The 26,447-nt window shown below is 38.8% G+C and overlaps 1 protein-coding gene across 1 annotated transcript; it reads left to right on the forward strand.

Annotated features, from left to right (window-relative positions):
- The first annotated feature begins 566 nt into the window (after positions 1-566).
- CRLS1 (cardiolipin synthase 1) lies at positions 567-26,105 on the forward strand. The gene is made up of 7 exons (XM_045445276.1): positions 567-1,045; positions 4,206-4,343; positions 9,385-9,514; positions 19,675-19,760; positions 21,114-21,182; positions 22,945-23,036; positions 25,120-26,105. Exons 1-7 carry the CDS (start codon positions 740-742, stop codon positions 25,205-25,207), a joined length of 909 nt encoding a protein of 302 aa, XP_045301232.1. The 5' UTR covers positions 567-739; the 3' UTR covers positions 25,208-26,105.
- Positions 26,106-26,447: the final 342 nt, after the last annotated feature.

The raw sequence follows: 26,447 nt of genomic DNA on the forward strand, positions 1-26,447 counted from the left end.
GTTTCTTAACTTCTCTAAGCTTAAATTTCCTTATCTGTAAACGTAAAGGTAATGATGGAACCTATTCTGGAGTTGCTGGGAGGGTTAAACGGGAGAATGCACTAGAGCCTACCTGTAGTCAACACTTTCCTGGTAAACAATTAGTAATTGCCACTATTGGCATTTTCTAATACCCATATTTTTGGCTTATGAGACGCTCAGATAAAGGAAGAGAGCGGGAAACTTGTTTTAATGACTTCTGCAACAGACGCTTCACTGATCTTTAAACCTCCCACGGGGGCCCCCCGGAGCGCCGCACACACCTCGGAGGGGCCCTCAAGCCCGGGCGCGCGATGGCTCCGGTGCTCTCCGGTCACATCGGCAGCGCCTTCACCCCGCCCAGCTCGTTCCTGTACTCCCCACCCCACGGCCCTCAGCTCCCGACCTCGGGCGGAGAGACGCCAGCACCGCCCACCGGCCGCTACCCGAAAGCCCACGCTGCCTAACCGCACTCGCCTCCCGCTGCCGCCGGGGGCGCTGGGAAGCCCAGCGGCGACGTTGTCGCAAAAGCGTCGCGAAGGCGTCCGTCCTTGGCGGCTCCTGGCCACCTGTATAAGCGGAGTGTGCTGGGTTTTGAAAACTGCTATGGAGGCTGCTGAGCTTCTCCGACGTTGCGGGGACTCCATGGAGAGGCGGCTTGCCAGTGCCCCAGGCTGTTGAGCTCTCGCCGCCTGTGTCCCCACGGCGCAGCCGCAGGGTCATGCTGGCTTCTCGCGTGGCTCGCGGCTCATGGGGGGCCCTTCGCAGCGCCGCATGGGCGCCGGGGGCGCGGCCGGGCAAGGGGCGCGCCCGTGGGTCCCTGCTACGCTCCGTGCCCGGCTGCCTAGGCTGCCTGGTGGAGCGTTGGTGGCTGCGCCCCGCCGCGCTCGGCCTGAGGTTGCCTGGGACCGGCCCGCGAGGCCACTGCTCGGGCGCAGGGAAGGCGGCCCCCGGGCCCGCGGCTGGAGGGGGTGCCGCCGCCGAGGCCCGGGCCGGCCGCTGGGGCCCGGCGAGCGCCGCCAGCCTGGTACGTATCGAGGAGGCGGAGGGCGGCAGCACTGGGTCGTCGTCGCCGGCCCTCTCGGGGCTCGGACCTGGACGCGAATAACGTGCCCTGGCCGGCCCAAGTCGGACATTTCCGATCCAGAACCTGGGAACCGTTTCCCGAAAAGAAGTTATGGGCAGGTCATTATTCAGTTGGGAGGAATTTCAGGGGTGCCAGACGAGTCCACCGTCAGTCTCGGCGGTCAAGTTAGAATCCCTCCTTCCCTACTTGCCTTTCTGTCCGCACCTTTAGCGGGACCGGCCTCTGGATATTGCATTGGTAAAAATAGCCTTCACTTGTCTCATTAAGTCTATTTTTAATTCTCCTAAGCCATTCCCTAATGTTTAGGGCAAGTCAGTAGAAATCTTTAGAAAAGTATGCCAGCCTGTTTTGCTTGTGCAGGTTTGGTTCACTATCATTTGACCTTTGGTAACCTTAAGTATTATAAGATGAAGGATAATTAAGTTGTAATTAAAAGACCCTTTAATTTCTTATTATAGAAAAAGATTAAAATCTCTTCTTGAGGTAACAGAACGAAATATCGTTCCACTTACCTGTTGAAATAATTGCCCAAGCAGAAGACACCAGATCCTGAATGTGGGAGAGCTTTTGATGTCATGTTAGCAAGACTCATGCAATTATTACATCTTCAATTGTTATGTCTTCAGTGGGCCCTTGTACTGCTTTAGTCAGTTGTACAGCATGGGTTGAGGTGGCCACATCCTGGCAGGGGTCTCAACTCCACTAATAGCTAAAGCATGTTGGAGTTTGAATGCTGGATGCTTTGAGGTTGCCATATCGTGGCTGAAGTCCTTCCCAAGAACGGCAGTAGTTGGTCGAGTATGCCACAGGTTATCTGGTTGGGTAATCTGAGATTAGCTCTCTTAATTCAATTTATAAAGTTTTACAAATGTAATGATTAGAAATTAATGAGGTACTTTAAAATCTTTTGTGTGGAGCTAAAAAGAACTCTGTTCCAACAACATTACAGTTCTGTTGATTCTCCAAATGAAATAATCTGGCTATTTGCAGCTTCGTTTTTAATTTTGCCCTATGGATATTTCTGGTCATTTATTCTGACATTATGGATATTTGCCTTATGTATATTTGGGGCTCTATTCTGACCTTTTGCCTCGTGATTCCTTTTTTTCAGTCATGAACTATGTTTTTTTTTTTTTTTTTCTTTTTCTGAGTTGTGTAACATTGGATCAGTATTTGACTTATTCTGTACCACATTATGGTGAACAGGCTTATCTTTTGTTCTCTGGACTCTGAAACACTCTGGCCTTTGAACTTAATTTTGGAATATGTTCCAAGAATGTTCCCATTTCATTACATAATATGGCCCACCTTCAGTAAAAGGTCCTTGAGTAGTGGAGGTTTATACTGCTTCTTGGTTGGCAGTTGTTTCTTAGAGAACTTGACGTTTTTCTGTAGTTTTCAATGGCAGTATTCTGCCATCTGACCCCAAAACAACCCCACTGTCTCTTCAAACTAAGGTGAACATGTGTTGCCAGTTTCTGTTTATAAACACAAATTTAGTATCTTTAGAAAACTGCCTTTTCTTACAGGACCGTTCCTGGAATTTTAAAAGATTTCTTTAGAAATGGAAACTGTAGGGGCGCCTGCGCGGCTCAGTCGGTTGAGCATCCGACTTCAGCTCAGGTCATGATCTCGCAGTTTGTGAGTTAGAGCCCCATATCTGGCTTTGTGTTGACAGCTCAGAGCCTGGAGCCTGCTTCGGATTCTGTCTCCCTCTCTGCCCCTCTCTGGCTCATGCTTTCTGTCTCCCTCTCAAATAAACATTTAAAAAGTTAAAAAGAAAGAAATGGAAACTATCACTTTTTAAAAAAATCAAAATTAAGGTTCAGGTTATTTGGTTACTGATTAAGAGTAGGGTTAGTCTTGTTAGGAGACAGTCCCATGGGGTAGAATTGGCAGCCTTCACCAGTGGGGAAAAAAATCCAGGCTTTAGGGAGACATTTTCCTGGTATTATTTCTGTATCCTGTTGGGCAGATTGAAATATTCTCATGAAACGTTTTGTTTGGAAAGGAAGGAATGTTCTTCAGAGTAGCTGCCAAAGAGCCCTTTTGTTAGTGCCAACTGCAAACACCTTGCCTTTAAGTGAAGTTTCAAGGAATCATAAAACACTCAGATTCTAGGTGGGAATCTTAACATTTCATTTTCATGACTATTTTGAATAGATTTGCAGATTTTTTCTGTATTTCCTAAGGATCTCAATTGCTATTCCTAGCTCCATTTTCTTCCAGCATTTATCCATTTAGGGATGAGATTATGGAATTAAATTTTTTTCTTCTTCATTCATATGTCCATACACCATAGCAGTTAGCCTTCTTTTGATGGGTATTTGCAGAGGAGTGAGGGAGGTTATTTGCAATTAGTGTTTTAAACCAAAAAATGCCTGGGGTTGATCATTTGGTGCTTTTTTCCCCTAACATTCTATTTAGACTGTCTACTTGAAGTATAAGACCTTCTTGAAGTTACAATTTAAAAAAAAAATTTTTTTTAATGTTTATTTTTGAGAGAGAGAAACAATGTGAGAGGGGGAGGGTCAGAGAGAGGGAGACACAGAATCTGAAACAGGCTCCAGGTTCTGAGCTGTCAGCACAGAGTCCGACGCGGGGCTCGAACTCATGGACCACGAGATCATGACCTGAGCCGAAGTCAGCCGCTCAACCGACTGAGCCACCCAGGTGCCCCTGAAGTTACAATTTTAAAAGCAGAGTGTTGTAAGGTTTGACTTCAAATCATGAAGTCTTGACCTGTATGGTAGATGATATATGTTTGGTTTTTTTTTTTCTCTCTTTAGGTAGTGTGTGTGTATATATATATATGTGTGTGTGTGTTTGTATATATACATACATATATATATATATATGCTCTGTATAGCAGACACTTTAGTCTGTGGGTTACGTGATATATCTCCATCTTCTGTATTCCAGACAGTTTTAGAGCTATGGTCTGTAAATAATAGATTGGATTTTAAAGCTCAAAATACTAAATTTAAAGTTTATGTAGCTTCTGACTCCTAAGTTGGTGTATATATATTTTTCTAATATACTTAATTTAAAGTATGAGTTCATAGCATTTAATTTAAATTTTGTTGTCTTTACGTTTCAGTATGAAAACCCATGGACAATCCCAAATATGTTGTCAATGACGAGAATTGGCTTGGCCCCAGTTTTGGGCTATTTGATTATTGAAGAGGATTTTAATATTGCACTAGGAGTTTTTGCTCTAGCTGGGCTAACTGATTTGGTAAGTTGTAAATGCACTTTTTCTGTTTTGCTTCCCTTTCAAGTATCAGGGTCTCTGCTACACTGAAATATCACAGCCTTAAGTCTGCTTCTCCCTGGAAGGAAATCCTCAAGATGAATTTGACCTAGTACTTGGTATAAGGACTTGGCTTTAGCATTTGTGTAGGACTCTTATTTTTTAAATGATCTAAGGAAGGAAGTGAAAGTTGTTGGGAGGTGTAGGAGGGGGTGCTTTTTGTTCTTGGTTTTTCACTTCTTTGGAAAAGAAAAACCCTTAGAAATTCCCAAGGAGCCAAGTATTTGCTTTAGGGATAGAAATAAAGGAAAGAAGTCGTGAGACTATTTTTCTATTTATTGTGATACCTGATCTGCAACAATAGTTGGTTTTACTGGTGGAGAGAGAGAGAGTGGGTCAGTTGTTGTGGCCAGGACACTTGTAGAGGTCAGAGCTCTATTCAGGTTTATGCTGGGAGCAAGCCATAGGCACCCGCACATATTTGGTTTCTGTTCCCTGTTCCCTGCTCTGCACCCCTCTGACCACCCAGCAGAAGATCCTGCCTTGGTCCAGGCATTAGGCATCCTTCCTTCTTCCACTCCCCTAGTAGACAAGTGAGAAAAGAGCTACTTGACACACTGTTTCAGCTTTGGGAGAGGGAAGCATTTTTTCAGGTTATTTCAAATTAGAACTTGGCAAACATTTTATAAGAGAGGGCAACATATGTATGAAATAGGCTTTTGTGGACTGACCAGCCAGCTGCATGTATGACGTTACTTGTATTTATCACCCACCTTGTTGCATAATGGATTTGAAATGGCTTTTAAAACTGTGTCCTACAAAAAAAAAAAAAAAGAAAAAAAAAAAAAAAGAGGTTAGAGTGGGAGAGAGCCAAAGCATAAGAGACTGTTAAAAACTGAGAACAAACTGAGGGTTGATGGGGGGTGGGAGGGAGGAGAGGGTGGGTGATGGGTATTGAGGAGGGCACCTTTTGGGATGAGCACTGGGTGTTGTATGGAAACCAATTTGACAATAAATTTCATATAATAAAAAAAAAAAAAACAAAAAAACAACTATGTCCTACAAAAACCTAGTTGAGGGAAGTGGTGAAAAGATGGAGGGACAATTTTAAATCAGAGCAAAGTTAGCCTGTAGAAATAGATAGAGTATATTCTTGTACAAGGCTGATCTGAGATCCATGTGAGCACCTAGACAGTCAATAATGATTTGGTGCCTCTTCAAACGGATTTATGTTTGAAAAGCATTCCTTGATACTTACTTAGTGAGAATGAGAATGAAGAGAAACTAATTTTCTATAAATAACAGTTATATAGTATCTGTAGTGTCAACTATTCCCTTTGAGGTTCACAGAAACAAAATTCCACCTGCCCGTTGGCATTGGTGAGCAACATAGAAGAATTAAGATAGAAGATTTTACAGGGTAAACAAAGGAGAACATTTGCATTGTTATATAGCATTTCCAAATATGCATCAAAAATTCTCTCAAAATGGTTCCTACTTCTTTTTTTCCAGAATTTAGCTCCTGTTTGTCGCTATTTCTCCCCATTCTCACAATATTTTTTTTTTTTTTTTGATCCCTGCTTTTGCCTCTGAAGTCTGAAGGCCTTTACTCAGACATACTCCGAGTCTGTCAAAGGCCATTATATTGGTAATGGGGTTGTATTTTCTTTTTTTTTTTTAATGTAACAGATGAGATCTTTTTTACTCAATTTGCTCTTCTTTAACTTGTACCTTTAAAAAAAATTTTTTTTTTAATGTTTATAATTAATGTTTATTTATTTTTGAGAGAGAGAGACAGGCAGTGCAAGCCGGGGAGAGGCAGAGAGAGAGAGAGAAACTGAATCCAGAGCAAGCTCCAGGCTCTGAGCTGTCAGCACAGAGCCCGATGTGAGGCTCAAACTCAAGAACCATGGGATCATGACCTGAGCGGAAGTCAGAAGCTTAACTGAGCCATCCAAGCACCCCTCCTTGTACCTTTTTTTTTTAGCTGCCACATGTGATTGCAATATTCACTGAACTCAGGCCTCATTTGCCATATTTCTAAATATATATATGAGAGTGTATGTGAAAACCTGAGTTATCTGGCACCATATTTCACATTTACTCTGTGGAGGTTTTGATATCTAGGTTGGCCACTGGGCAGATGGCTGGAGCCATGCAGGGTTTAAATGGGGATGGCTAGGCCTGATTGATATTGTATATGGGTAATAGGTTGTAGGAAGGTGAGAGTGGAAGCAAGAGAGGCTGGTTAGGAGACTTACAGTTACCTGGGGGAGTGGCAGTGGCTTGGCCTGGGGTGGGAGTTTGGAGAGAAGTCAATGGGTTTGGGATATGTTTTGAAGATAGAGTTGATGTTGACGGATTGCATATGTGCAGTGAGAAATATGTGTGATAGGCTGTTACTTTTTTGTTTTGTTTTCTTTTCAACAACTGATGCATGAAGGTAATAATTTTTGTGATGGGAAGCACTCAGGGTAGGACAGGGTAGAAAAATACCAAGAATGTCTGTTGAATATCTATGCTTGTTGACATAGAGGTATCAATTGGGTAGTTGAATACAGTAGTTTGGAGTTGGAAGAAGTCATGGTTGGAGGTAAATTTGAGAGTTGTCAGCATATGGATGATCAAGTCTGCGTGAAATTAAATGACTGGGTTAAAGAAGAGATAGGATCAGAGAAATGAACAGTGAGTAGAGTAATAAAAAAGGAGCCAGGAAAGGACACTGAGAAAGACCAGCTGGTGAGCAAGGAAGAAAATTGGGCCATCAGATGTCCCAGAAGTTAAGTGAAGAAAGTACTTCAATTGCGTTGAGGTCAAGTACGCTAAAAATGTAGAATACGTTGGTGACCTTTCTGACCACCATCTCTAAAGGAATGGGGACTGAATGGGTTGGCAACACATGTGAGGTGTAATGACAGAGACCTTGCTTTGAGGAAGTTTTGCTTTGAACGGGTACCGGGAAGTGTAGGGTCAAGGGAAGGTAGTTTTTAAAGCTATATATACTGGGGAAATTTTTGTTGTTAATTAACTGGTTAATTAAATGACCAGGTAAAAAGGAGATTGATGATGCAGGAGAGATGGAGGAGAAGAAAGGCAAATCACAGAAGGGGAGAGGGCCTAGGATCAGGAATCAGGGAAGGCAGAGAGAATGTGAATGGATGCAGGTAAGTGGTGGATTTGCAAGTGGGAATATAAGGGAGTGTTAACAACCTGTTTCTATTTTTCAAGGAAAGTATAGATAAGAACATGAGTTGGAGTGAAGGAAGACTAGGCTTGAGGTGAGAACAACAGTATGAAAAGAGAAGGTAAACACAGGCAGGTATGGGATTGCCAGGCAGTACTGCATGCCCGTGGGAGATTTGTGGTCCTGAATTTGAAGTGAGACCAGTTAGCCCATTTATGTATTCTTGAGCAATGGTCAGCTGCTTAGGTGCAGGCCTGGAGTAAATGGATAGTTGTGTGTAAGCAGGGTGAAGAGTGAAGTAAGGGAGTTAACAGATGTTTGTAAAGGAGTGGTGATGTTGATGACCTTGGAATCTAATGTGGGTGGAGGAACGGGGAGGACCAGATGGAATGGTGGTGGAAAAGTGGGAGATTAAGTTCCTCAAGATCAGAAACTGAACTGAAACCTGAATCTTCCAAGGCCCCAGTACCCAGTTCTAGGTACTTTCTGTTAGACATTGTTACTTGTAGTATACTTAAGAAAAAAAAATAGGTTATTTTGGTTAGTGTAGTAATAGCTAGTAACTGCTTTTTTTGAGGATTTGCCAAGTACTAAACAAGTATTAATCCCCGTTATGTGCTGAAGACCATCAACCCTTTGAGGTAGGTTTTGCAGATAAGGAAGGGGAAACATGCCAATAACTTCCCCAAGGTCACATAGGTAATAAATGGCTGAACCAGGACTGGAACCAGTTATGTTCTGCCACAGAGCAAGTTCTTAACCATTGTCCTGTACTTCTGTCTCTAACTCACTGGAATACTTGAGATATACAGAACTTATTTATCCTTTAAAATGTACCATGTTAAATTATGTCTAAGTTAATTTGATCTTTTTCCTTGGAAATAGGACTAGAAAATCCAAACATTTGTTGAAGCTTGAAGTTAAATGAGTGAAAGCCAAGTAGGGACTTGGAAAGCCAGAAAATAACCTCCCTTACTTAATGGGAATAGATGATAGATACTTGGTTTCGATTCATATTGTGACCCCAGGGTGATGAGATCTTCCCATTTGTCAAGTGAAACTTGAGGTCTGGATTTTTGTGGTTAATTTTTGAATATTTAAATGTTGGCAACGAATTTACATTTTTAAAAGTGCTGGGCAGGTTGAACAAAAGTCCTCCCAGGCCCGATTTGGCCCATTGATAACCATGTACACCCTCTGCTTTAAAATGCAATTTGCCTTCAGGAATAGTTAATAAGTAATTTGCATATCAAAATTTTTATGTAGACCAGGTACAGAGGATTGAGTTTTTTATTCACATACAGTCAGACCTGGAACTAACAGTTGCACGAAACAATAAAAAAAGAAAAATGATAACAGTGAAAACTTAAGAGTGTTGGATCATATCATAGAAAAGTAGGTAGGAGTGAGAGTCACAAGTCTGGCCTTGCAAGCAAAAGCAGCTATTTTGGCTGTAGTGAAATAGCCCAAGGCTTTCAAAGGGGAGGGGCTCCTAGTCCTTGTTCTGTCAGCCATGCTTTCTGTGAGTTTTATTTGGGTTCTTTACATCTTTAAATTTGCGTCTGAGTTCAATCCGCAAAAGGGCCTTATGAAAATATAAGAAATACCTGAAGGCCTTGAGAAAGAAAAGTACTGTAGAAAAGTGAAGTTATTTTCAGACCAGTTGGTAATTTGGAAGCTGAATATATACTAGTGAAAGAATGAGAAGGTTTGGGGGTAAGAAACAGAAGAGGTTTTATTAACTTTTTATGAAAATACAGTTGTTTTCTGGTATCTATTAACTTTCAAGGTATCTGCTCTGTACGGATCCTGACATTTATTAAAAAAAACTTCTATTTTCAGTTGGATGGATTTATTGCTCGAAACTGGGCCAATCAAAAATCAGCTTTGGGAAGTGCTCTTGATCCACTTGCTGATAAAATACTTATCAGTATCTTATATGTTAGCTTGACCTATGCAGATCTTATTCCAGGTAAGAACACCATCATGAGTACTTTTAAATAGCATAGGGAAGATTGACATTAGTCAGTTTAGGATTTCTCTTGATTGAAAGATAGATAATTTTTGTTCCAAAAGTATATTTTTCAACTTTAAACTATTTCCCTAATTTTAAATTATTGAATTGCTTTGCTTGTCAGGCTGTTATTTTACTTTAGAATTTATGTCCTCGTTATATTAGTAGAATCTGTTATTTTCTTAGATTGTTTTAAGTTAAATTTAAGCAAATATTATTTCGCAGTGCCAATTCATATCAGTCTAGAATTTTTTGAAATAATATTTTATACCCTTATTGCCTAGTTTTTTGAAAGCAATTTAAAGTTTTCAGAAGTCTATTATATATTAAGTGCAATTTGATCATAAAAAACGAGAGCTTTGAAATCCTGAGGATGTCTATAAAACTTCACATTAGTATTACTTAGACACTGTTAGGGAGTTTCAAATCATATATAGTTCATATCTGAATACTCTTTCTAACAGAATTGTATAATCTTTTGCTTTGTATTTTGCATGCGCTTTTCTGGTTGTTCATTTTCTACTTAAGCTATTATTTTTTAGTTTTTCTCCCTTGGGTCAGATGAAACTGTTAATTTCCAAGTGTTAGAAATAGAATCTGAGAATAAAGAAAGTGCTGCCACATAGTCCTTCAATAAATAGCATGTTATTGACATTTGATAGGAAGAAGTGTAATGGTGTTTCAGTCTAGTATAGTTTCCTCAATATAGAGGCTTTTACTTGTAGGCTTTTAAATTCCCATACCAAATTAAAAATAAATCAGATTAATGTTTATATTTATGTGTTTCTTTGAAAGTCAGATTTTTGGTATGCATATGGTTGGGGGGTGTTGAAGGGGTAGGGGTACTCTCATTCTAATACAGTATGGGGGGAGGAAAGGAACCTAAGGAGCATTCTGTTGACACTGTTTAAAATCCAAACGATCTTGTGTGTGCATGTGTGCATGTGTGTGCATACTTTCATGACTCCGATTTTTTAGAGTTATTTTGTATTTTGTTGTATTGTTTTATGGAGGTTGACCAGATATTTCACTTTTGAACATAGAATTTGTATCCAGGTTTTAGGAATTATAGATAATGTTGCTGTGACCTTTACCTAAATAATTGGTGTAGGTTGCTTTGCAAGCTGAGACTTCTCTTCTTTTATTCTGGGAATTTCTGTTATCTCTCTTCTGTGTGGGTCTGTTTTTCCAAGCTCCTATGGCTTCCTTGTTGAGATCTTCCTTTGGGTGGAGTGCAGCCTCTAGTTGTTTCTTGTGCAAGGATGCAGTGTGGCAGCCAGCATTTTAGAGGTTCAGAGTGTCTTTATTATACAGATTTCTAAGATATCTTTATTCTGCCCTCCATGCTTGATTGAGATTTGAATTGAGCATAATTTTCAATTGCAGATTATTTTCACTCAATTTTGAAGAATCCTGTTCTGTGGATTTCCAAATTCCATCATGCTATTGAGATATCTCATGCCATTCTGATACCTTTTTCTTGATATGTGATTATGTTTTGTACTGGAAAGTTCTTAGGAATTTTTTTTTATTCACATTTTTTCTAGTTGATGTTTTAGAAAAAAATTCTCTCCTAAAAATTAATTTTCTAGCTATTTCTGTGGTTACCCAATTATCCCAGCACTTTTTATTGAAAAGTGTGCTTTCCAGACTCATCGTACTGTCATATATACATTGGTCCATTGCTGGGTTGTCTGGTTATTCCCCACTCATTTGTCTATTTTTGCACCAGTACCATTCTTAATTATTATTGCTTTACTAAATAATAGAGCAAGTCCTTCCACCTTTGATATTCTTAACCCCTTTCCATTTTGTGTGTAAATTTTATTTTTTTAATATTTTTATTTTTTAATTTGTTTTTATGTTTATTTTTTTTATAATTTTTTTTTTATGTTTATTCGTGTCTTGAGAGACAGCATGAGCAGGGGAGGGGCAGAGAGAGAGAGGGAGTCACAGAATGCGAAGCAGCCTCCAGCTCTGAGCTGTCAGCTCAGAGCCTGATGCGGGGCTTGAACTCACTAGCAGTGAGATCATGACCTGAGCTGAAGTTGGACGTTTAATGGACTGAGCCACCCAGGCTCCCCAATGTTTGTTTATTTTTGAGAGAGAGAGAGAGAGAGAGAGAGAGAGAGAGAGCGCGTGAGCAGGGGAGGGAGAGAGAGAAAGGAAGATAAAGAATCTGCAGCAGGCTCCAGGCTCTAAGCTGTGAGCACAGAGCCTAATGCAGGCAGGGCTCGAACTCACAAACTGTGAGATCATGACCTGAGCTAAAGTCGATTAACCAACTGAGCCACCCAGGCGCCCCTAAATATATATTTTTAAAGTTAATTTATTTAAGCAATCTCTAAACCCAACATGGGGCTTGAACTCATGACTCTGAGATCAACAGCCTGATGCTCCACCAACTGAGCCAGCCTGGTGTTCCTCATGTGTAAATTTTAGAATCAGCTTTTCCAGCTCCCAAGAAAAACCTGTTGGAATTTTAATTGGGATTTCATTGAGTTTCTAGATCTATTTGAAAGAATTGATATCTTTACAATATTGATCTTCCAGTTCACAAGCATGATATATCTGCTCTACTTAGGTCTTTTTATAATGTCAGTATGTTAGTTTTCTTCAGAGAGGTAATAAACAATTTTTTATTAAATTTATTCCAAGTTGCTGGGTAATTTTGATGTTTTCTAAATGGTAGCTTTTACTATTTCATTTTCTCTTTTTTTTTAATTGTTATTTTTGAGAGAGAGAGTGAGTGGAGGAGGGGTAGAAAGAGAGGGAGACACAGAATCCGAAGTAGGCTCCAGGTTCTGAGCTGTCAGCACAGAGCCTGATGTGGGGCTTGAACCCACAAAATGTGAGATCATGACGTGAGCCAGAGTCTGACGCTCAACCTACTGAGCCACCCAGGCGCTCCTCAACATTTTGCTATTAAATAAGATATTTCCTATAGGGTTATGTAGATAGATCTCCTTTTTTCAGGTTATGGAAGTTCACTTCTCTTGGGAGTTTGCTGATAGTTTTTATTACAGTTGGGTTTGAATTTTATAAAATTCTTTTTCTTCATGTATTATGAGACTTGTGTTTATTTTCCTTTTAAGCTTGTTAATATGTGATGAATTATATTTTTGATTTTCTAATGTCAAACCAACCTGAAATTCCTGCTATACATCTAACACGGTCATGATATATTATGAAAATATTGCTAAATTTGGTTTCTAATATTGTGTTGAGGATTTCATATCCATGCTCACGAAGTTGACTTGGAATTTTTTTCTCTGAATATCCTTGTTAGGTTTTAGTATCAAATTTATGTTAATCTCATAATAAGAGTTAGGAAGTCTACTTTTTTTCCCCATCTTGGGAGATGTTTGTGTGAGTTTGCAACATTCCCTCTTTAAATGTTTGGTAGAACTTATTGAATTGAGGACTGGAGTTTTCTTTAGGAAAGAGTTTTCAAATAGGTGATTCATTTTTTTTTGTTATAGGATGATTCAGATTTTCTGGTTCATCTTTTGTCCGTTTGGTAAGTTATGGTGTTTTTCTAAGAACTTGTCCATTACAGCTCCATTTATAAAGATTTACCATTAACTATTTAGTATCCACATTAACTTTGATGTCTGTAGGGTATGTAGTGATGCCCCCCTTTTCATTCTGATTATTAGTTCTTTGTCTCTTCTTTTTTCCCTTGAATCGTCTTAACAGAGGTGTGTCAGTTTTATGAATCTTTTCGAAGAACCAATTACGGGTTTTGTCTGATAGGCTTACTCCATTAAATCTTGCTTTTTAAAAAACATTTATTTATTTTGAGAGAGAGAGCACAAGTGAGAGAGGGGCAGAGGGAGAGGGAGAGAGAGAATCCCAAGCAGACTCTGCGTTGTCAGTGCAGAGCCCAACATAGGGCTTGATCCCACGAAATGTGAACTCATGACCTGAGCTGAAATCAAGGGTTGGTCACTTAATTGACTGAGCCACTCAGACACCCCTAAATCTTGCTCTTTCATTTATTTCTCCAGGTTTCCTTTGCTGTTCTTTCTCTAAATTCTTTAGGTCAGATCTGTTTAGTAGAAGTATAATGGGAGCCATATATGAAATTTAAAACTTTCTAGTAACTATATTAAAAACAAAAGGGAATAAGTGAAAATAATTTTAATAATGTTTAACCTACTAGATGAAAAATATTGTCATTTCAATGTGTAATCAGTAAAAAATTAGTGAGTTTTTTTCATATTATGCTTTTAAAAGCCAGCATGTAGTTTTCATTTATAGCACCTCTCATTCAGACTGGCCACATTTCAGGTGCTTGTGGCTATTGTATTGAACAGCGCAGCTGTGAATGAATATTTAACTCATTGCTTTTTAGCTTTTCTAAAGTTCACATTTAGGGTGGGCTATGCATTTTGTCTTAAGTATCACTTTCACTGCATTGCATCTGTTGGTATGAGTATTTTTGCCATTATTGAGTTCAAAATAATCTATTTCCATTTTAATTTTTTTCTTTGGCTTATAGGGCTATTAGAAATGTATTTCATAATTTGTGGGGTTTTCTAGGTATCTTTTTATTATTAATTTCAAGCATAATCACCTTGTATCCAGAGAACATGCTCGGATTTTCGTAGCGCTTTAGCCCAGTATTCAAATTTTATAAAAATTTTATGTGTGCTTCAAAATTTTTTTTTTTTTTCTTCAACGTTTTATTTATTTTTGGGACAGAGAGAGAGGCAGACAGAGCATGAACGGGGGAGGGGCAGAGAGAGAGGGAGACACAGAATCGGAAACAGGCTCCAGGCTCCGAGCCATCAGCCCAGAGCCTGATGCAGGGCTTGAACTCACGGACCGCGAGATCGTGACCTGGCTGAAGTCGGACGCTTAACTGACTGCGCCACCCAGGCGCCCCAATGTGTGCTTCAAATGAATGTGTATTCTGGGGCACCCGGGTGCCTCAGCTGGTTAAGCATCTGACTCTCCATTTCAGCTTGGGTCATGATCTCTCGCTTTCTGAGATCCAGCCCCATGTCAGGCTCCGTGCTGATGGTGCAGAGCCTGCTTGGGATTCTCTCTCTCTCCCTCTCTCTCTCTCTCTCTCCCTCTCTCTCTCCCCCTGCCTCTTTCCCTCTCTCTCTCTCTCAAAATGAATAAACATTTAAAAACAAAAACAAACGAATGGGTATTCTGTAGTTAGTTGGTGATGTTCTGTAGTGATGTTCTATATACATCCAGTTGGTCAGATTTTAAATCCTGATGTTTAAATCTTTACTGACTTCTTTTTTTTTTTTTTTTTTTTCTGTTTGATCTGCTTGTTTATCAGTTACTGAGAGATTAGGTTAGTTTTTCTACTTTGTGTCAAGTTTTCCTTGATTTTTCTTTGTAGTTCCTATTTTTGCTTTGTGCCTTTTGAAGTCCTGTTAAGTGTATGTGAATTCGATTTTTGTGTCTTCTTGGTAAATTGAATGTTTTATTATGAAGTGACCCTCCATATCTTCAATAATGATTATTGCCTTAAAGTGTGTTTTGTTGAATATTATACCTCCACTAGCTTACTTTTGGTCAGTGTTTGCCTGATAGATAAATCTTTCACTTTCAACTTCTCCATATCTTTATATTTTAGATATTTCTTATAAATAGCATATAGATAGATGGGTTTTCTCTATTTTATCCAGTCTAACACTATTTTGTGTTTCAACTGGAACATTTAATCCATTAACATTTATTGTGATTACTAATATTTGTGTAGCAGTCTTTATTTTATGTGTTCTATTTGGGTCATATGTGCTTTTCTATATTGGTATATATCTTTTACATTATACTTGTTTTCCCTGTGTGCCAGTTTGGAAGTGTTACCCTCTGTTTTCATTGAGTTATTCTCAAAATTATATTATGCATCCTTATCAAAGTTCAGTGTTAACAAATATGCACTCTGGGCACTCGCAGGGCTTGAGAATGCTTTACCTCCATTTATTCCTTTTTCAACTTAGATTATTGTTGCCATACTTTGATTTTATATACTTCTTAAACCCACATGATATTGTTTATACAGTATTCATTTAGATGTATCTTCATATTTTTTCTGGCTTATATTTTTGGTGTATGTCACACCTTCCATCTGGGATCATTTTCCTTTTGTCTAAAGTATATCTTTGGAAATTCTTTTAATACAACTCAACTGGTGGTACATTCTTGTCTTTAGTTTCTCTGAAAATATTTTTATTTTGCCTTTATTCTTTTGTATGTATAAGAACATTTAAGTTCTTCTCGCCTGGCAGATTTCAGTTAATACAATACTAATACAGTGTAATCAACTCTAGTTACCATATTCTACATCAGATCCCTGGACTGTATTCATCTTAAAACTGGAAGTTTGCAGCCTTTTATCAGTTTCTTCCTATTTCTCTCCCATCCTCCAGCCTCTGGCAACTACTTTTTTACTTGCTATTCCTATGAGTTCAACTTTTATTTTGTTTCATTTTTTTAGATTCCACATATAAGTGATACTGGGCAGTGTTTGTCTTTCTCTGATTTTGCCTTTGTTCTTGAAGGATATTTTTATTGAGTATAGAAGTCTAGGTTGGTAGCCATTTCATCATATTTAACATATTGTTCAGTTATCTTTTCATTTCCATTATTGGTATATAAGAAATCAACTGCTAATCCATTTCTTTTTTGAAGTTAACTTTTTTACTCTGGCTGTTTTTAAGATTTTCTCTTTGCCTTTGGGGTTTTTCCACAGTAATATATCTGGTTATGAGTGTCTTATTTATCTTGCGTGGGATTTGTTGGGCTTTTTATGATGTCCTTAATCAGTTGGAATTAAAGTAGTTCTTACTAACAAACAGAATGGGGAAATTTGTTTCCTCTTCCCATTCTCTTTGTGACTTTATGTCTTTTCATTCCTTCACTGTCATTTTAGAAGGGTTTTAGGGGGAGAAATGTATATATGTTGTCTTAGCATTTTGTTATTTTTATACTGCCTGCATTTTTGTAAAAGTTCCATCCACCTTGGTTTGAATAGCTTTGTTTTGCCGAGAGTAAAAAATGTGCTTCCTTCTCAGCTAGGGTAATTCCACTTTTCTTGCTCTTTCTATGGGAGGGGAGATAAGGATGAAAAAAACTTACTTGATTTATTACATTTATAACAGTCTGGGATGTGAGTCTAAGTTAATTTCTAATGTGTATGTATTCTGCCACATTTTTTAAATAGTGATTTTCATTCTTTTCATTGTATTATTACTGGTTTACTGTATAGCAAATTGTTATTGCTGGTTTAAGTCCATTTCTGGAATAATTATTCTGCTAAATTAAATTTTATTGTTTTCAATGCAGTAACCTATGATATTGATAGTACCACTTGTAATATGTAAAAGTGACTTTGTTTTGTTAATTTCCCTTGAATGCTGATAAAACTTGCCAATGATGTATGTCTTTGTTGCAGACATTCACCTATGTTTCAGACAGGGTTAGCAAGTAAGGAGGAAACCTTGGAACAATACCTGACACATTTTTACACATTTCTACCCCCACTAACACACTATCATACTCTGATAGGCAAAGTGGAAGCTGCTTTAGCCTTGGAATAAGAGGGAAGGGAAGGCTGGAGAGAAAAGAGGAGCAGTTAGAAGATACAAAGCCAGGGACCTGGATAGAATTGCCCAAAGCACCAAAGTAAGAGCCTATATATATGCTGTCAGGGTATACGAGGCCTTAGAGATCACCCGGTGCTGCGGTAGGGTTCCAGCCTGGCCATAGGTGAAGATCCCCCAGGGAGCTTTAATCTGCGCTTTTATGAAACCCTCCCAGGGTGATACTGTGGTGGGCAGTCAGTTTAGAGAGCACTTGATTTTTGTTAACAGTCCTTTCCTCCAGGCTGTTCCAGATGGTAAGCTGAGACCAGAGATGCTAATTGCAACTCACACTGCTGGGTTGGAGCTGAGTACACTGACCTCAGCATAGGCTGTGAATCCTGTAGACCTAGGTTCCGTTCCTGACTGTACTACTTACTAACTGGTGACCTTGGCCAGATTATATAATCTGCCTGAGGCTTGTTTTCCTTATTGGTAAAAAGGGGACAATGATGGTCCCTATTTTGTGGAGTTGATATGTAGATTAGATGACAATATGTATGAAATGCTTCAAACAGTGCCAGATGCTCAATAAATGGTAGTTTTGGTGGTTAATAGTTAGAACAAGAACGTGCGTCTTTGCAGTATATTAAATTGCCTCATCTTTTTTGTAGAAGCTTCTTATTTAGGATTGATAATATTCCTTTTTCCTCTATGATGACACAGTAACAGGTGTTTACTCTCTTCTAAAGTTGTGTTTAGGACGTTTACTATATGTAATTTGCATGAGCTTGTTGCATCTTAAAATCTGATGGGTTCTGTCAGCTAATGAGTGCTGTTGAAAAGTTTGTTTTACAAACACGAAAATTCTCCTAAAATCATGACTGGCTTCTTCTGTTATTTGACTCCTACAGCTGTGTCTTCTGTGTGCTCCAAGTACCATGAGCATTTTTTCTTTGAAATAGTCTTGTCATCAAGGACTAGGCCAAGGATCTACCCATACATCATAACTATAACCAACAGAGATTTAAATGTTAAATCTGTAGTTAGATTTTGTTCAAGTTGCAAAACCAATAGAATGGCAGAACTGGAGAGGACCATAAATAAACATGATCTCAAAAGTAATTCGTAGAAAAACTGTTTGAAAGTATAATGGAAGGGATATTCGTGACCCTGTTATTTTAGTTTGAAACAATTTAACTGAGTGTCAGGATTTTTTTCTCTTCTTAAAACAATTTTATTTATTTATTTTTAGAGTGAGAGTGCTTGCATGTATACGCGTGTGCAAGCAGGGCAGGGACAGAGGGCGAGGGAGAGAGAATCTCCAGCAGGCTCCACATCCAGTGTAGAGCCCGATGCAGGGCTCCATCTCAGGACTGTGAGATCATGACCTGAGCCAAAATCAAGAGTTTAAGGCTTAACCATCTGAGCTACCCAGGCACCACTTTTCTCTCTCTGTTTTTTTTTTTTTTATCGTTTTTTAAATAAAGTTTATTTATATTGAGAGAGAGTGTGCTTGGGGGAGGGGTGGAGAGAGAAAGACAGAGAGAGAGAGAGAGAAAGAAAGAAAGAAAGAAAGAAAGAAAGAAAGAAAGAAAGAAAAAAGAAAAGAAAGAAAAGATCCCAAGCAGGTTCCCAACTGTCAGCACTGAATCTGATGTGGGGCTTGAACATGAGATCATGACCTGAGCCTGAACCGACTGAGACACCCAGGTGCCCTGCCCCTTTTCTCTTAAAAAAAATTTTTTTTTCTAATAAAAGCAGTATATGTTCTTGGCTAAGACTTCCTGAAGCACAGAGGATGTGAAGTGAAATAAGACCTCCGCCCTCCCATTGTTATTCAGCAAGAGAGTTCTTTGGGTATCAGTCTAAAATATTTTGCTGGCTCTTGCTCTGGGGCCATGCTATAGAACCTTAAGAATAATGAGAAAACTATTAACAGGTTAAATAAGAATTTATTGAATGAATGGGCAGGAGAAAAAAATAGCAATTGCAGGGGTAGGAACTGGCCAGACACGAATTAAAATATTTGGCCTCTCCATAAGTGGTACATATAGCAAATTTTACTGCTTATAAAATAGTCCAGAATGCAGAAGCCATCAGAGCATCTGAGTCACCATAATAAAGTCTTCCAGTAACCTTTCCAGTCTTCACCGTCCCATTCGTTCCACGTAAGTATAGTGATCATGGTGATCATTTTTCCAAATTCACAAAGCTGAGAAGTAACAAAGGAGATTGTGGGGACTGAGTAGAGCTGACACTTAATAGCTACAGCTTAAAAACATAAGCAAGAAGGAAAAGAGGCAAGAGGATCAACATTCTGAAAAGCAGACATAGACTTTTAAAAGCCATAGTCTGTTCTTCACTTGGCTTGAGATAGGTTAAAGAAGAACATAAAAATTACTGGTTCACTACAAGGTCCCTAAACCATCAATAAGTATTTATTATAACATTTTTATGTATGTGAAACACCAGTTTATATTAAGGTTGAATGAGGCTTTAGAGTAAGTGTAATATCAGTAATTTTCAAAATCCCAATCAGAATTATTTTTTGTACTTCATTTTCAGTTCCACTTACTTATATGATAATTTCAAGAGATGTAATGTTGATTGCTGCTGTTTTTTATGTCAGATATCGAACTCTTCCAACACCGGTGAGTTTGTTTAAAAAAAAATTCTTTTACTATTCCTTATAACTTAAGGCAAAAAAAAAAAAAAAAAAAAAAAAGAAAAAAACCCCACTGTATTGAATCCAGAGTTTCACTTTATGGGAGTAATTTATGGCCATTAGGTTTTGATCCATTTACCAAGAATATTTTAAAAACACACACAACTGTTATCTTGCTATTTGAATCACCTACTATGGTAGTTGTTCAGTGAACACGTGAATGACCAATTTTAAAAGTGCATGTTTCATAACCAAATTATGGAAAGAGCCCAAATGTTCATCGACTGATGAATGGATAAAAATGTGGTATATATGTATAATGGAATATTACTCGCTAATCAAAAAGAATGAAATCTTGCTGTTTGAGACAATGTGGATGGAACTAGAGTGTATTATGCTAAGCAAAATAAGTCAGAGAAAGACAAATATATTATTTCACTCATATGTGGGATTTAAGAAACAAATGAACATAGGGGAAGGAAAGAAAAAATAAAAACAGAGGGAGGCAAACCATAAGAGACTCTTAAATACAGAGAACAAACTGAGGGTTGCTGGAGGGGTGATGGGTGGGGGGATGGGCTAAATGGGTGATGGGCATTAAGGAGGGCACTTGTTGGGATGGGCACTTGGTGTTATATGTAAGTGATGAATCACTAAATTCTACTATACTGAAACCAGTACTGCACTATATGTTAACTGTCTTGGATTTAAAGTTGTAAGTTTATAAGTCAAAACGTTTTTAGTTGATAGCACATAAAACCCAGACCAGCTAGCCCTGTCCCTAGCAGCAAACTGTTAGGAGTTTTTGTATAACCAAGCCCCTTTTGCTGTCTGATTTAGCCTCTACTATGGATTGTCTAGATCTAGTTTTTAAAATCACAGTGTAATGGTTTGTTTGCATATTCATTGTTCTATGATGATTGAGCACGTAGGGATTGCATAATAACCTCATCTTTTGATTCTCAGTGCAGTGAAAATAGCAGTATTTTATTAATTTTATTTTTTAGTCTATGAGAGAAAATACCATAAGGGAGATTTATTGAGTTTATGTAGAAAAAGGATGTAGTCAAGTAGACTTTATGATAGGTACTATGTTAGAGTTTTATAGGGATTGAGTAATCTATAAATTAAAAAAAAATCTGTTTTCAGTAACCTGTGTATGACTTAAAAGGAATATAGACACTGCTCATTTAGGGTAATAAAAGAAGATGCAGATAAAGGGCTTGCCTAACATAGAACCAGGCATGTGGTAAATACTCAGTAACTGTTACCTACATATAATACCAAAATGTTTTAAACTTGAATGATAAATAAACTTTATCTTTTTGTCCTCTGCCAGCGAACACTTTCTAAGTATTTCAATCCTTGCTATGCCACTGCTAGGTTAAAACCAACTTTCATCAGCAAGGTAAGAGATACACATGTCCTTTTAAGTGACTCCCCTGTGAATGGTTATTAAAATGAGTGTAAACCTCAGTCTGGAGCAGCTGACAATGAGACAAATTTAAACGCCCTGACTGCATGGGATAGAGAGTGGGGTCATTAACCCAGTTCTTTTTTTTCTTTCTAGCTTTTTGGGTCTTTAGTATATGCGTTGTATTTTCTATTGGTGGTCTGAGCATCTAAGTTTCTGAATGAGGTATAGGGCCACCGTTTAGGGAAGGTGGAGGAGGTGGAAATGTAATCACAGCTTGATTGAGATACAAAAATATAATGGAGGTTCTTTTCTGGTTTCATTACCCACCTTTCTGTGGTGGAAACACCATAAAATTGTGCCCTTTATCTTCAAGATTGATTATTCCATGGAAAAGATAGGAACAAGTTTTCAGTACTGATAAACCACTGCTTCTCTTAAGTTGTCCATCTGTTTTTCCTGAGCCCTTTTTAGGACAGTAACTGTGCCAATCTTTGCATACAGAGAGCTCACTATTAATGCCTCTCACGGCATGTTTGTTTTTCTAGTAGCCTTGATAACTTTATTCTTTTGCCTTGTCCCTAGGTTAGGGACACAGATCATCTTTGGGACAGAGGGGTTAAATACTTTTATACCTAAAACTCCCTGGGGTTGACTTTTACCTACACTGATGGTGTGGGGTTTTTTTGTTTTTTGTTTTTGGATTTAAATGACTTATATTTGTATTAAGTACAGCAGTTTGAGTGTAGCACTGTTTAGAGAGTGACTTAAAGAGGTGCAAGAAGTTCTCCAGACAATTTTGTTACTTATTTTTATTTTTTTTAATGTTTATTTTTGAGAGAGCGAGAGAGAGAGGGAGAGAAAGCATGTGCACATGAGCATGGGAGGGACAGAGGGAGAGGGAGACAGAGGATCCGAAGCGGTCTCCTCGCTGATGCAGAGCGCCCAGTGTGGGGCTCCAGTTCATGAACTGTGAGATCATGACTTGAGCCAAGGTTGGAAGCTTACCCAGGCTCCCCTCACTATTTATTTTTTAAGATCAAGTGGAGTCCTTGTCTTTTGGTTGCAGATTGGACTCTAGAACAGAGATGCTTCTGTGAATGTTTCCCAGTGCTTCATACTTGACACACTTCCCAGCATGCTGCTCAGGATGAGGAGGCAGTCTCCAGTGCATTTTTGGTTCTGTTTTCTTCCTTATCTCTTCCCTGCTGTCTTGTAATGTAGGGAAACCTACTCATTTCTTCCAAGGCCTCTCTTGTGGAGATGAGTGCATTTCAGTTTTCTGACCTCATAGGGTTTGCTGTCTGGGCAAGTGAAGGAGCACCAAATGAAGTGCTGGGGAATCTGGGTTCTAGGTTTGTTCTGTAACCTGCCGTGACTGCAGGCTAGTCACTCAGCTCATTACATTTTCTGTGAAGAGGTGGCTTTATTATTTCCACATTCACAGGGCTATTTTAACAGACAACTGAAAAAGGCAAAAAACTTTGCAACATTATTGAATTGCCACGGAAATTCAAGGTAGTAGTATTTTCTGACAGATGCCCTTATCCTCACTGTCAAGGGCAGCTGTTCAGACAGAGGAGCTGGTTAGTGAAGTTCACCCTTTTGTATGCATGCCAGCTTCTTTGGCAAGGATATTACAACATCAAGCATGCTGAGGGTATGTCATGTTACAGCGTGATGGGCTGTGCCTTTGTCTTTTGAGCTTGAAACAGGATCTGGTTGGCATTGTTCATTTATGACTCCTTTTTTTTAGGTAAACACAGCAGTCCAGTTAATCTTGGTGGCAGCTTCTTTGGCAGCTCCAGTTTTCAATTACGCTGACAGCATTTATCTTCAGATACTGTGGTAAGCTAAATTTAGAATTACTGTCTTCGAATGTCAGCAAATTGGCTTATTATGGTAGTTTTAGAATTACTCGGTTCTTATTGTGTTTATTGAGCACCAGCTGGGTGAAGCTGTGGGCGGTATTTTATTGTATAATTGATACTATTCTTAAATTTACTATCAAGCATGGGATGTAGAAATTACAGTTTTCATGCAAGTTAAAAGGGTTTGAGACGTATAGATAAAGTAAGTATTGGGATTTTGGAGGAGGGAAAGATACTTGGTTCCAGGTAGGGAGAAGAGGGAAAGCTTCAGGGAGGAAATGGCGTTTGAGCAAGAGGTCTAGTGGGTTTATACAGGGAGAGATGGGCATGGGTGGGGTGGGGGGTAGGCCATTGAGGTGAGGGACTGACCTGAGCAGAGTCAGGAGTAGGAGAGCAGGTAGGGGAAAGTGCATCCAGCCTAGTGGCATAGGGACGTAGTGGGAAGGAAACTTGGAGAAAGGAGTTTGATTTTTATTTTATTGTCCTTACTTAGAGCCTTAACGTATCACCTTGAAAATATGTCAAATTCAAATATTCAGAGTCCAGATGTGCCACGATGATACTGAAGCACTGTGTTGTAGTACACTTTAAAACCTTTCCTGATGCAGTCTGAGCCAGAGAATGGTTAACCAGTCAGTTAAGCTGAAGAAGCATAAAAATGATACACATGCTAAACATTTTATTTTCTAAAATATAAGTGTACATTTATTCTGATTCATCCTACATCTTCTGATATAGGACCAATGCCTTTTCTTTGAGTATTGTTCCATCTGTGGGAGTTTTCCTCTGTGAATAAACTACATTCCTAATATAACCTGATTTTTACTTGTTGCTTCTTTGAACTTTTTTTTTATAGTTTATTTATTTTGAGAGAGGGAGAGAGCACACATGAGTCAGGGAGGAGCAGAGAGAGAGAATCCCAAGCAGGCTCTGTGCTGCTTCCTAAGACTTTTACAAAGCAGTCTAAGTACAGAAACTTTCTAGATTTTTACCATTTTTTCTGACCTTTCAACAATCGTATTGCCTCCTTTGACAGTAGTTTTTAGCAACTCACTTTGTTATAAAGTGTTTCCAAGGCATCCAACTTAGTTCTCAGAAATAGCACCTCTTCTTACATGTATGTTTCATTGGTTAGGTGTGAATTTAGATTACCAAGCTAGCACAGACAGCTTTGGGATGAAACAAAAATAGAGTCTCAGTGATCTCGCTCTTGGCTACTGGAAGCAGACATGCACAGGTGCACCCGTTAGGGCATAAGCACTCAGCAAGCCATGAGCATCACTCAGTAACTTCAAAGAGAATCTGGTTAATTTGGCTGTTCACTTAAGGAAAAATTGTTTAAAAAAAAAAAAGCTGGATTTTATTTAAAATGACCCAGATACTAGAATTCTGCAGGAACGGGCTCCTGGGTGGTGTAGTAGGTTGAGTGTCTGACTCTTAATTTCAACTTAGATCATGATCTCACATCATTATCTCACACAGAGTTCATGGGTTTGAGACCCACATCCATGCTGTCAGCAGAGCCTGCTTGGGATTCTCTCTCCCTCTCTCTGCTGAGATCTCCCCCCACTCACTCTCTCTCTCTCAAAATAAATAAATAAACATTAAAAGAAAAAAGAATTCTGCAGGGAATAAAAGCCTAATATCCTAAGCAAGCATGAAGCAGTGGACAGAGCACATGGGCTCTAGAGATAAAACCATGCCAGGCTCCCACAGTGTTCTGTGGCCCTGAGCAAAGTTCTCTGGCGCTCCGTTTGCTCCTCTGTAAGATAAGGTTGTGAAAATAAAACTATAGCATAAGACAGCTAGAGTAACGGCTGGGTAAAAGTGACAGTTGCTAGTATTATTTCTTTTCAGGCTCATTAACTAGATTAACTCTGTTTGACATTACTAGTTCAAATGAAATCTTGTAAGCAGTAGCTTTAGATTGTTGTAGCTAAAAGAATTCCACCCATAGCCCGTTTGCTTTTTAAAGAACTATTAAATGTATTCTCTGTGATTCTCATGGTTACTGTTGTTTAGACTTGACAATTAAACTTTCTTTCTTTCTTCCATAAAAGGTGTTTTACAGCATTCACCACAGCTGCATCCGCTTACAGTTACTATCATTATGGTCGAAAAACTGTTCAGGTGATAAAGGGCAGATGAAAGTCATCCAGCATCATTAGCAAGGAAGCAATATGCATCATTGGTGGCAGGGCCGGTGGAGACCCACAGGACTTTCCATATTTGGGTGTTCAGCTTGAAAAAGGACTTGTCAGAACAAACCATGTCGTCAGAATTTACGTAATGTGCATTGAAAATCAGCTTGATCATGGGCATATGCAGAATTTCCAATGTATTTTTAAATACAAATAAAATTATAATTTAGAATTTTTTATCTTAGGTTTCTTGATTAATTTATAAGGTACCAATTATTCCAATTATTGTCAGTCACTTTTTAATACATTTTTAAAAAACATAGTCCAGAGCATGGAAACTGAAGAGTTGCCACTTCTGTTTAACAGAATTTAGATTGCTTACAAAGCACTAGGGAATTTCCTGGATTTACGTATCTATCCTACACAACTTGGCTACACAGTTTTATGTTTGATTTTTAGAACTGTGTATACATTAATAGTTCGCGTGGTTAATATTTGATCATTTAGGATAATGACAATAAAGGTAGCTTAGTTATGGATGAAGTAAACTTGTAAAGAGGCTTAAAATGCAGTAAGTTTTGAAAATTATAGGATCAAAATAGAAGGTATTGAAGTTCATGTTCAGTAGTCTTCCAGCCTCTCAGGTGCCTAATAGTTTATGCATCAGGGTAACAAGTGACAGAGGTGGTTGAAATATGAAAGCATGTCCATTAGCCTGCACCATCCAGGAGGCAGTGAGTTACATCATGCCTTCCACTGTTTCTAACATAGCAATGTTTGTATGTTACTGGAACCTGTACCCACGTTATGTAAATAATATGAAACTGTATATTTTTCAAAAGTTTTTTTAAATTTTGGGGAATCTTTTGTTAAGATGTTAAAGGAATAAAAGAGCTGGAAAAGTCCCTTCGGTGGTGGTGGTCTGTATAACATGCTATGAGCCTCGCTCTTGTGTAAGTTTTCTGATTTGTAAAATCCATTCAGATGTATCACTCGCACTGTCATTGTAAAAAATAACTTTTGGGGGACCATCTGACTTACAAGTCCTTACTCTGGCAGAGTGGGAGATGCAGGGAGAGAGGGGAGGAAGACCATGGCTGTTGCTGGTTTCTTCCTCTTAACAGTGGAGGCCTGTTGCTGCCCCCTGTCCCAAGTGAAATATGGAAGTGTGCAGTGAGATTATCCAAACACAGCTTGTTGAGCTGTGTTAAATTAAGATGCGAAGTTATAAGCAAAATTCACGCGTC

The sequence above is a fragment of the Leopardus geoffroyi genome, chromosome A3 (genome assembly GCF_018350155.1).
Source record: "Leopardus geoffroyi isolate Oge1 chromosome A3, O.geoffroyi_Oge1_pat1.0, whole genome shotgun sequence".
Lineage (NCBI taxonomy): Eukaryota > Metazoa > Chordata > Mammalia > Carnivora > Felidae > Leopardus > Leopardus geoffroyi.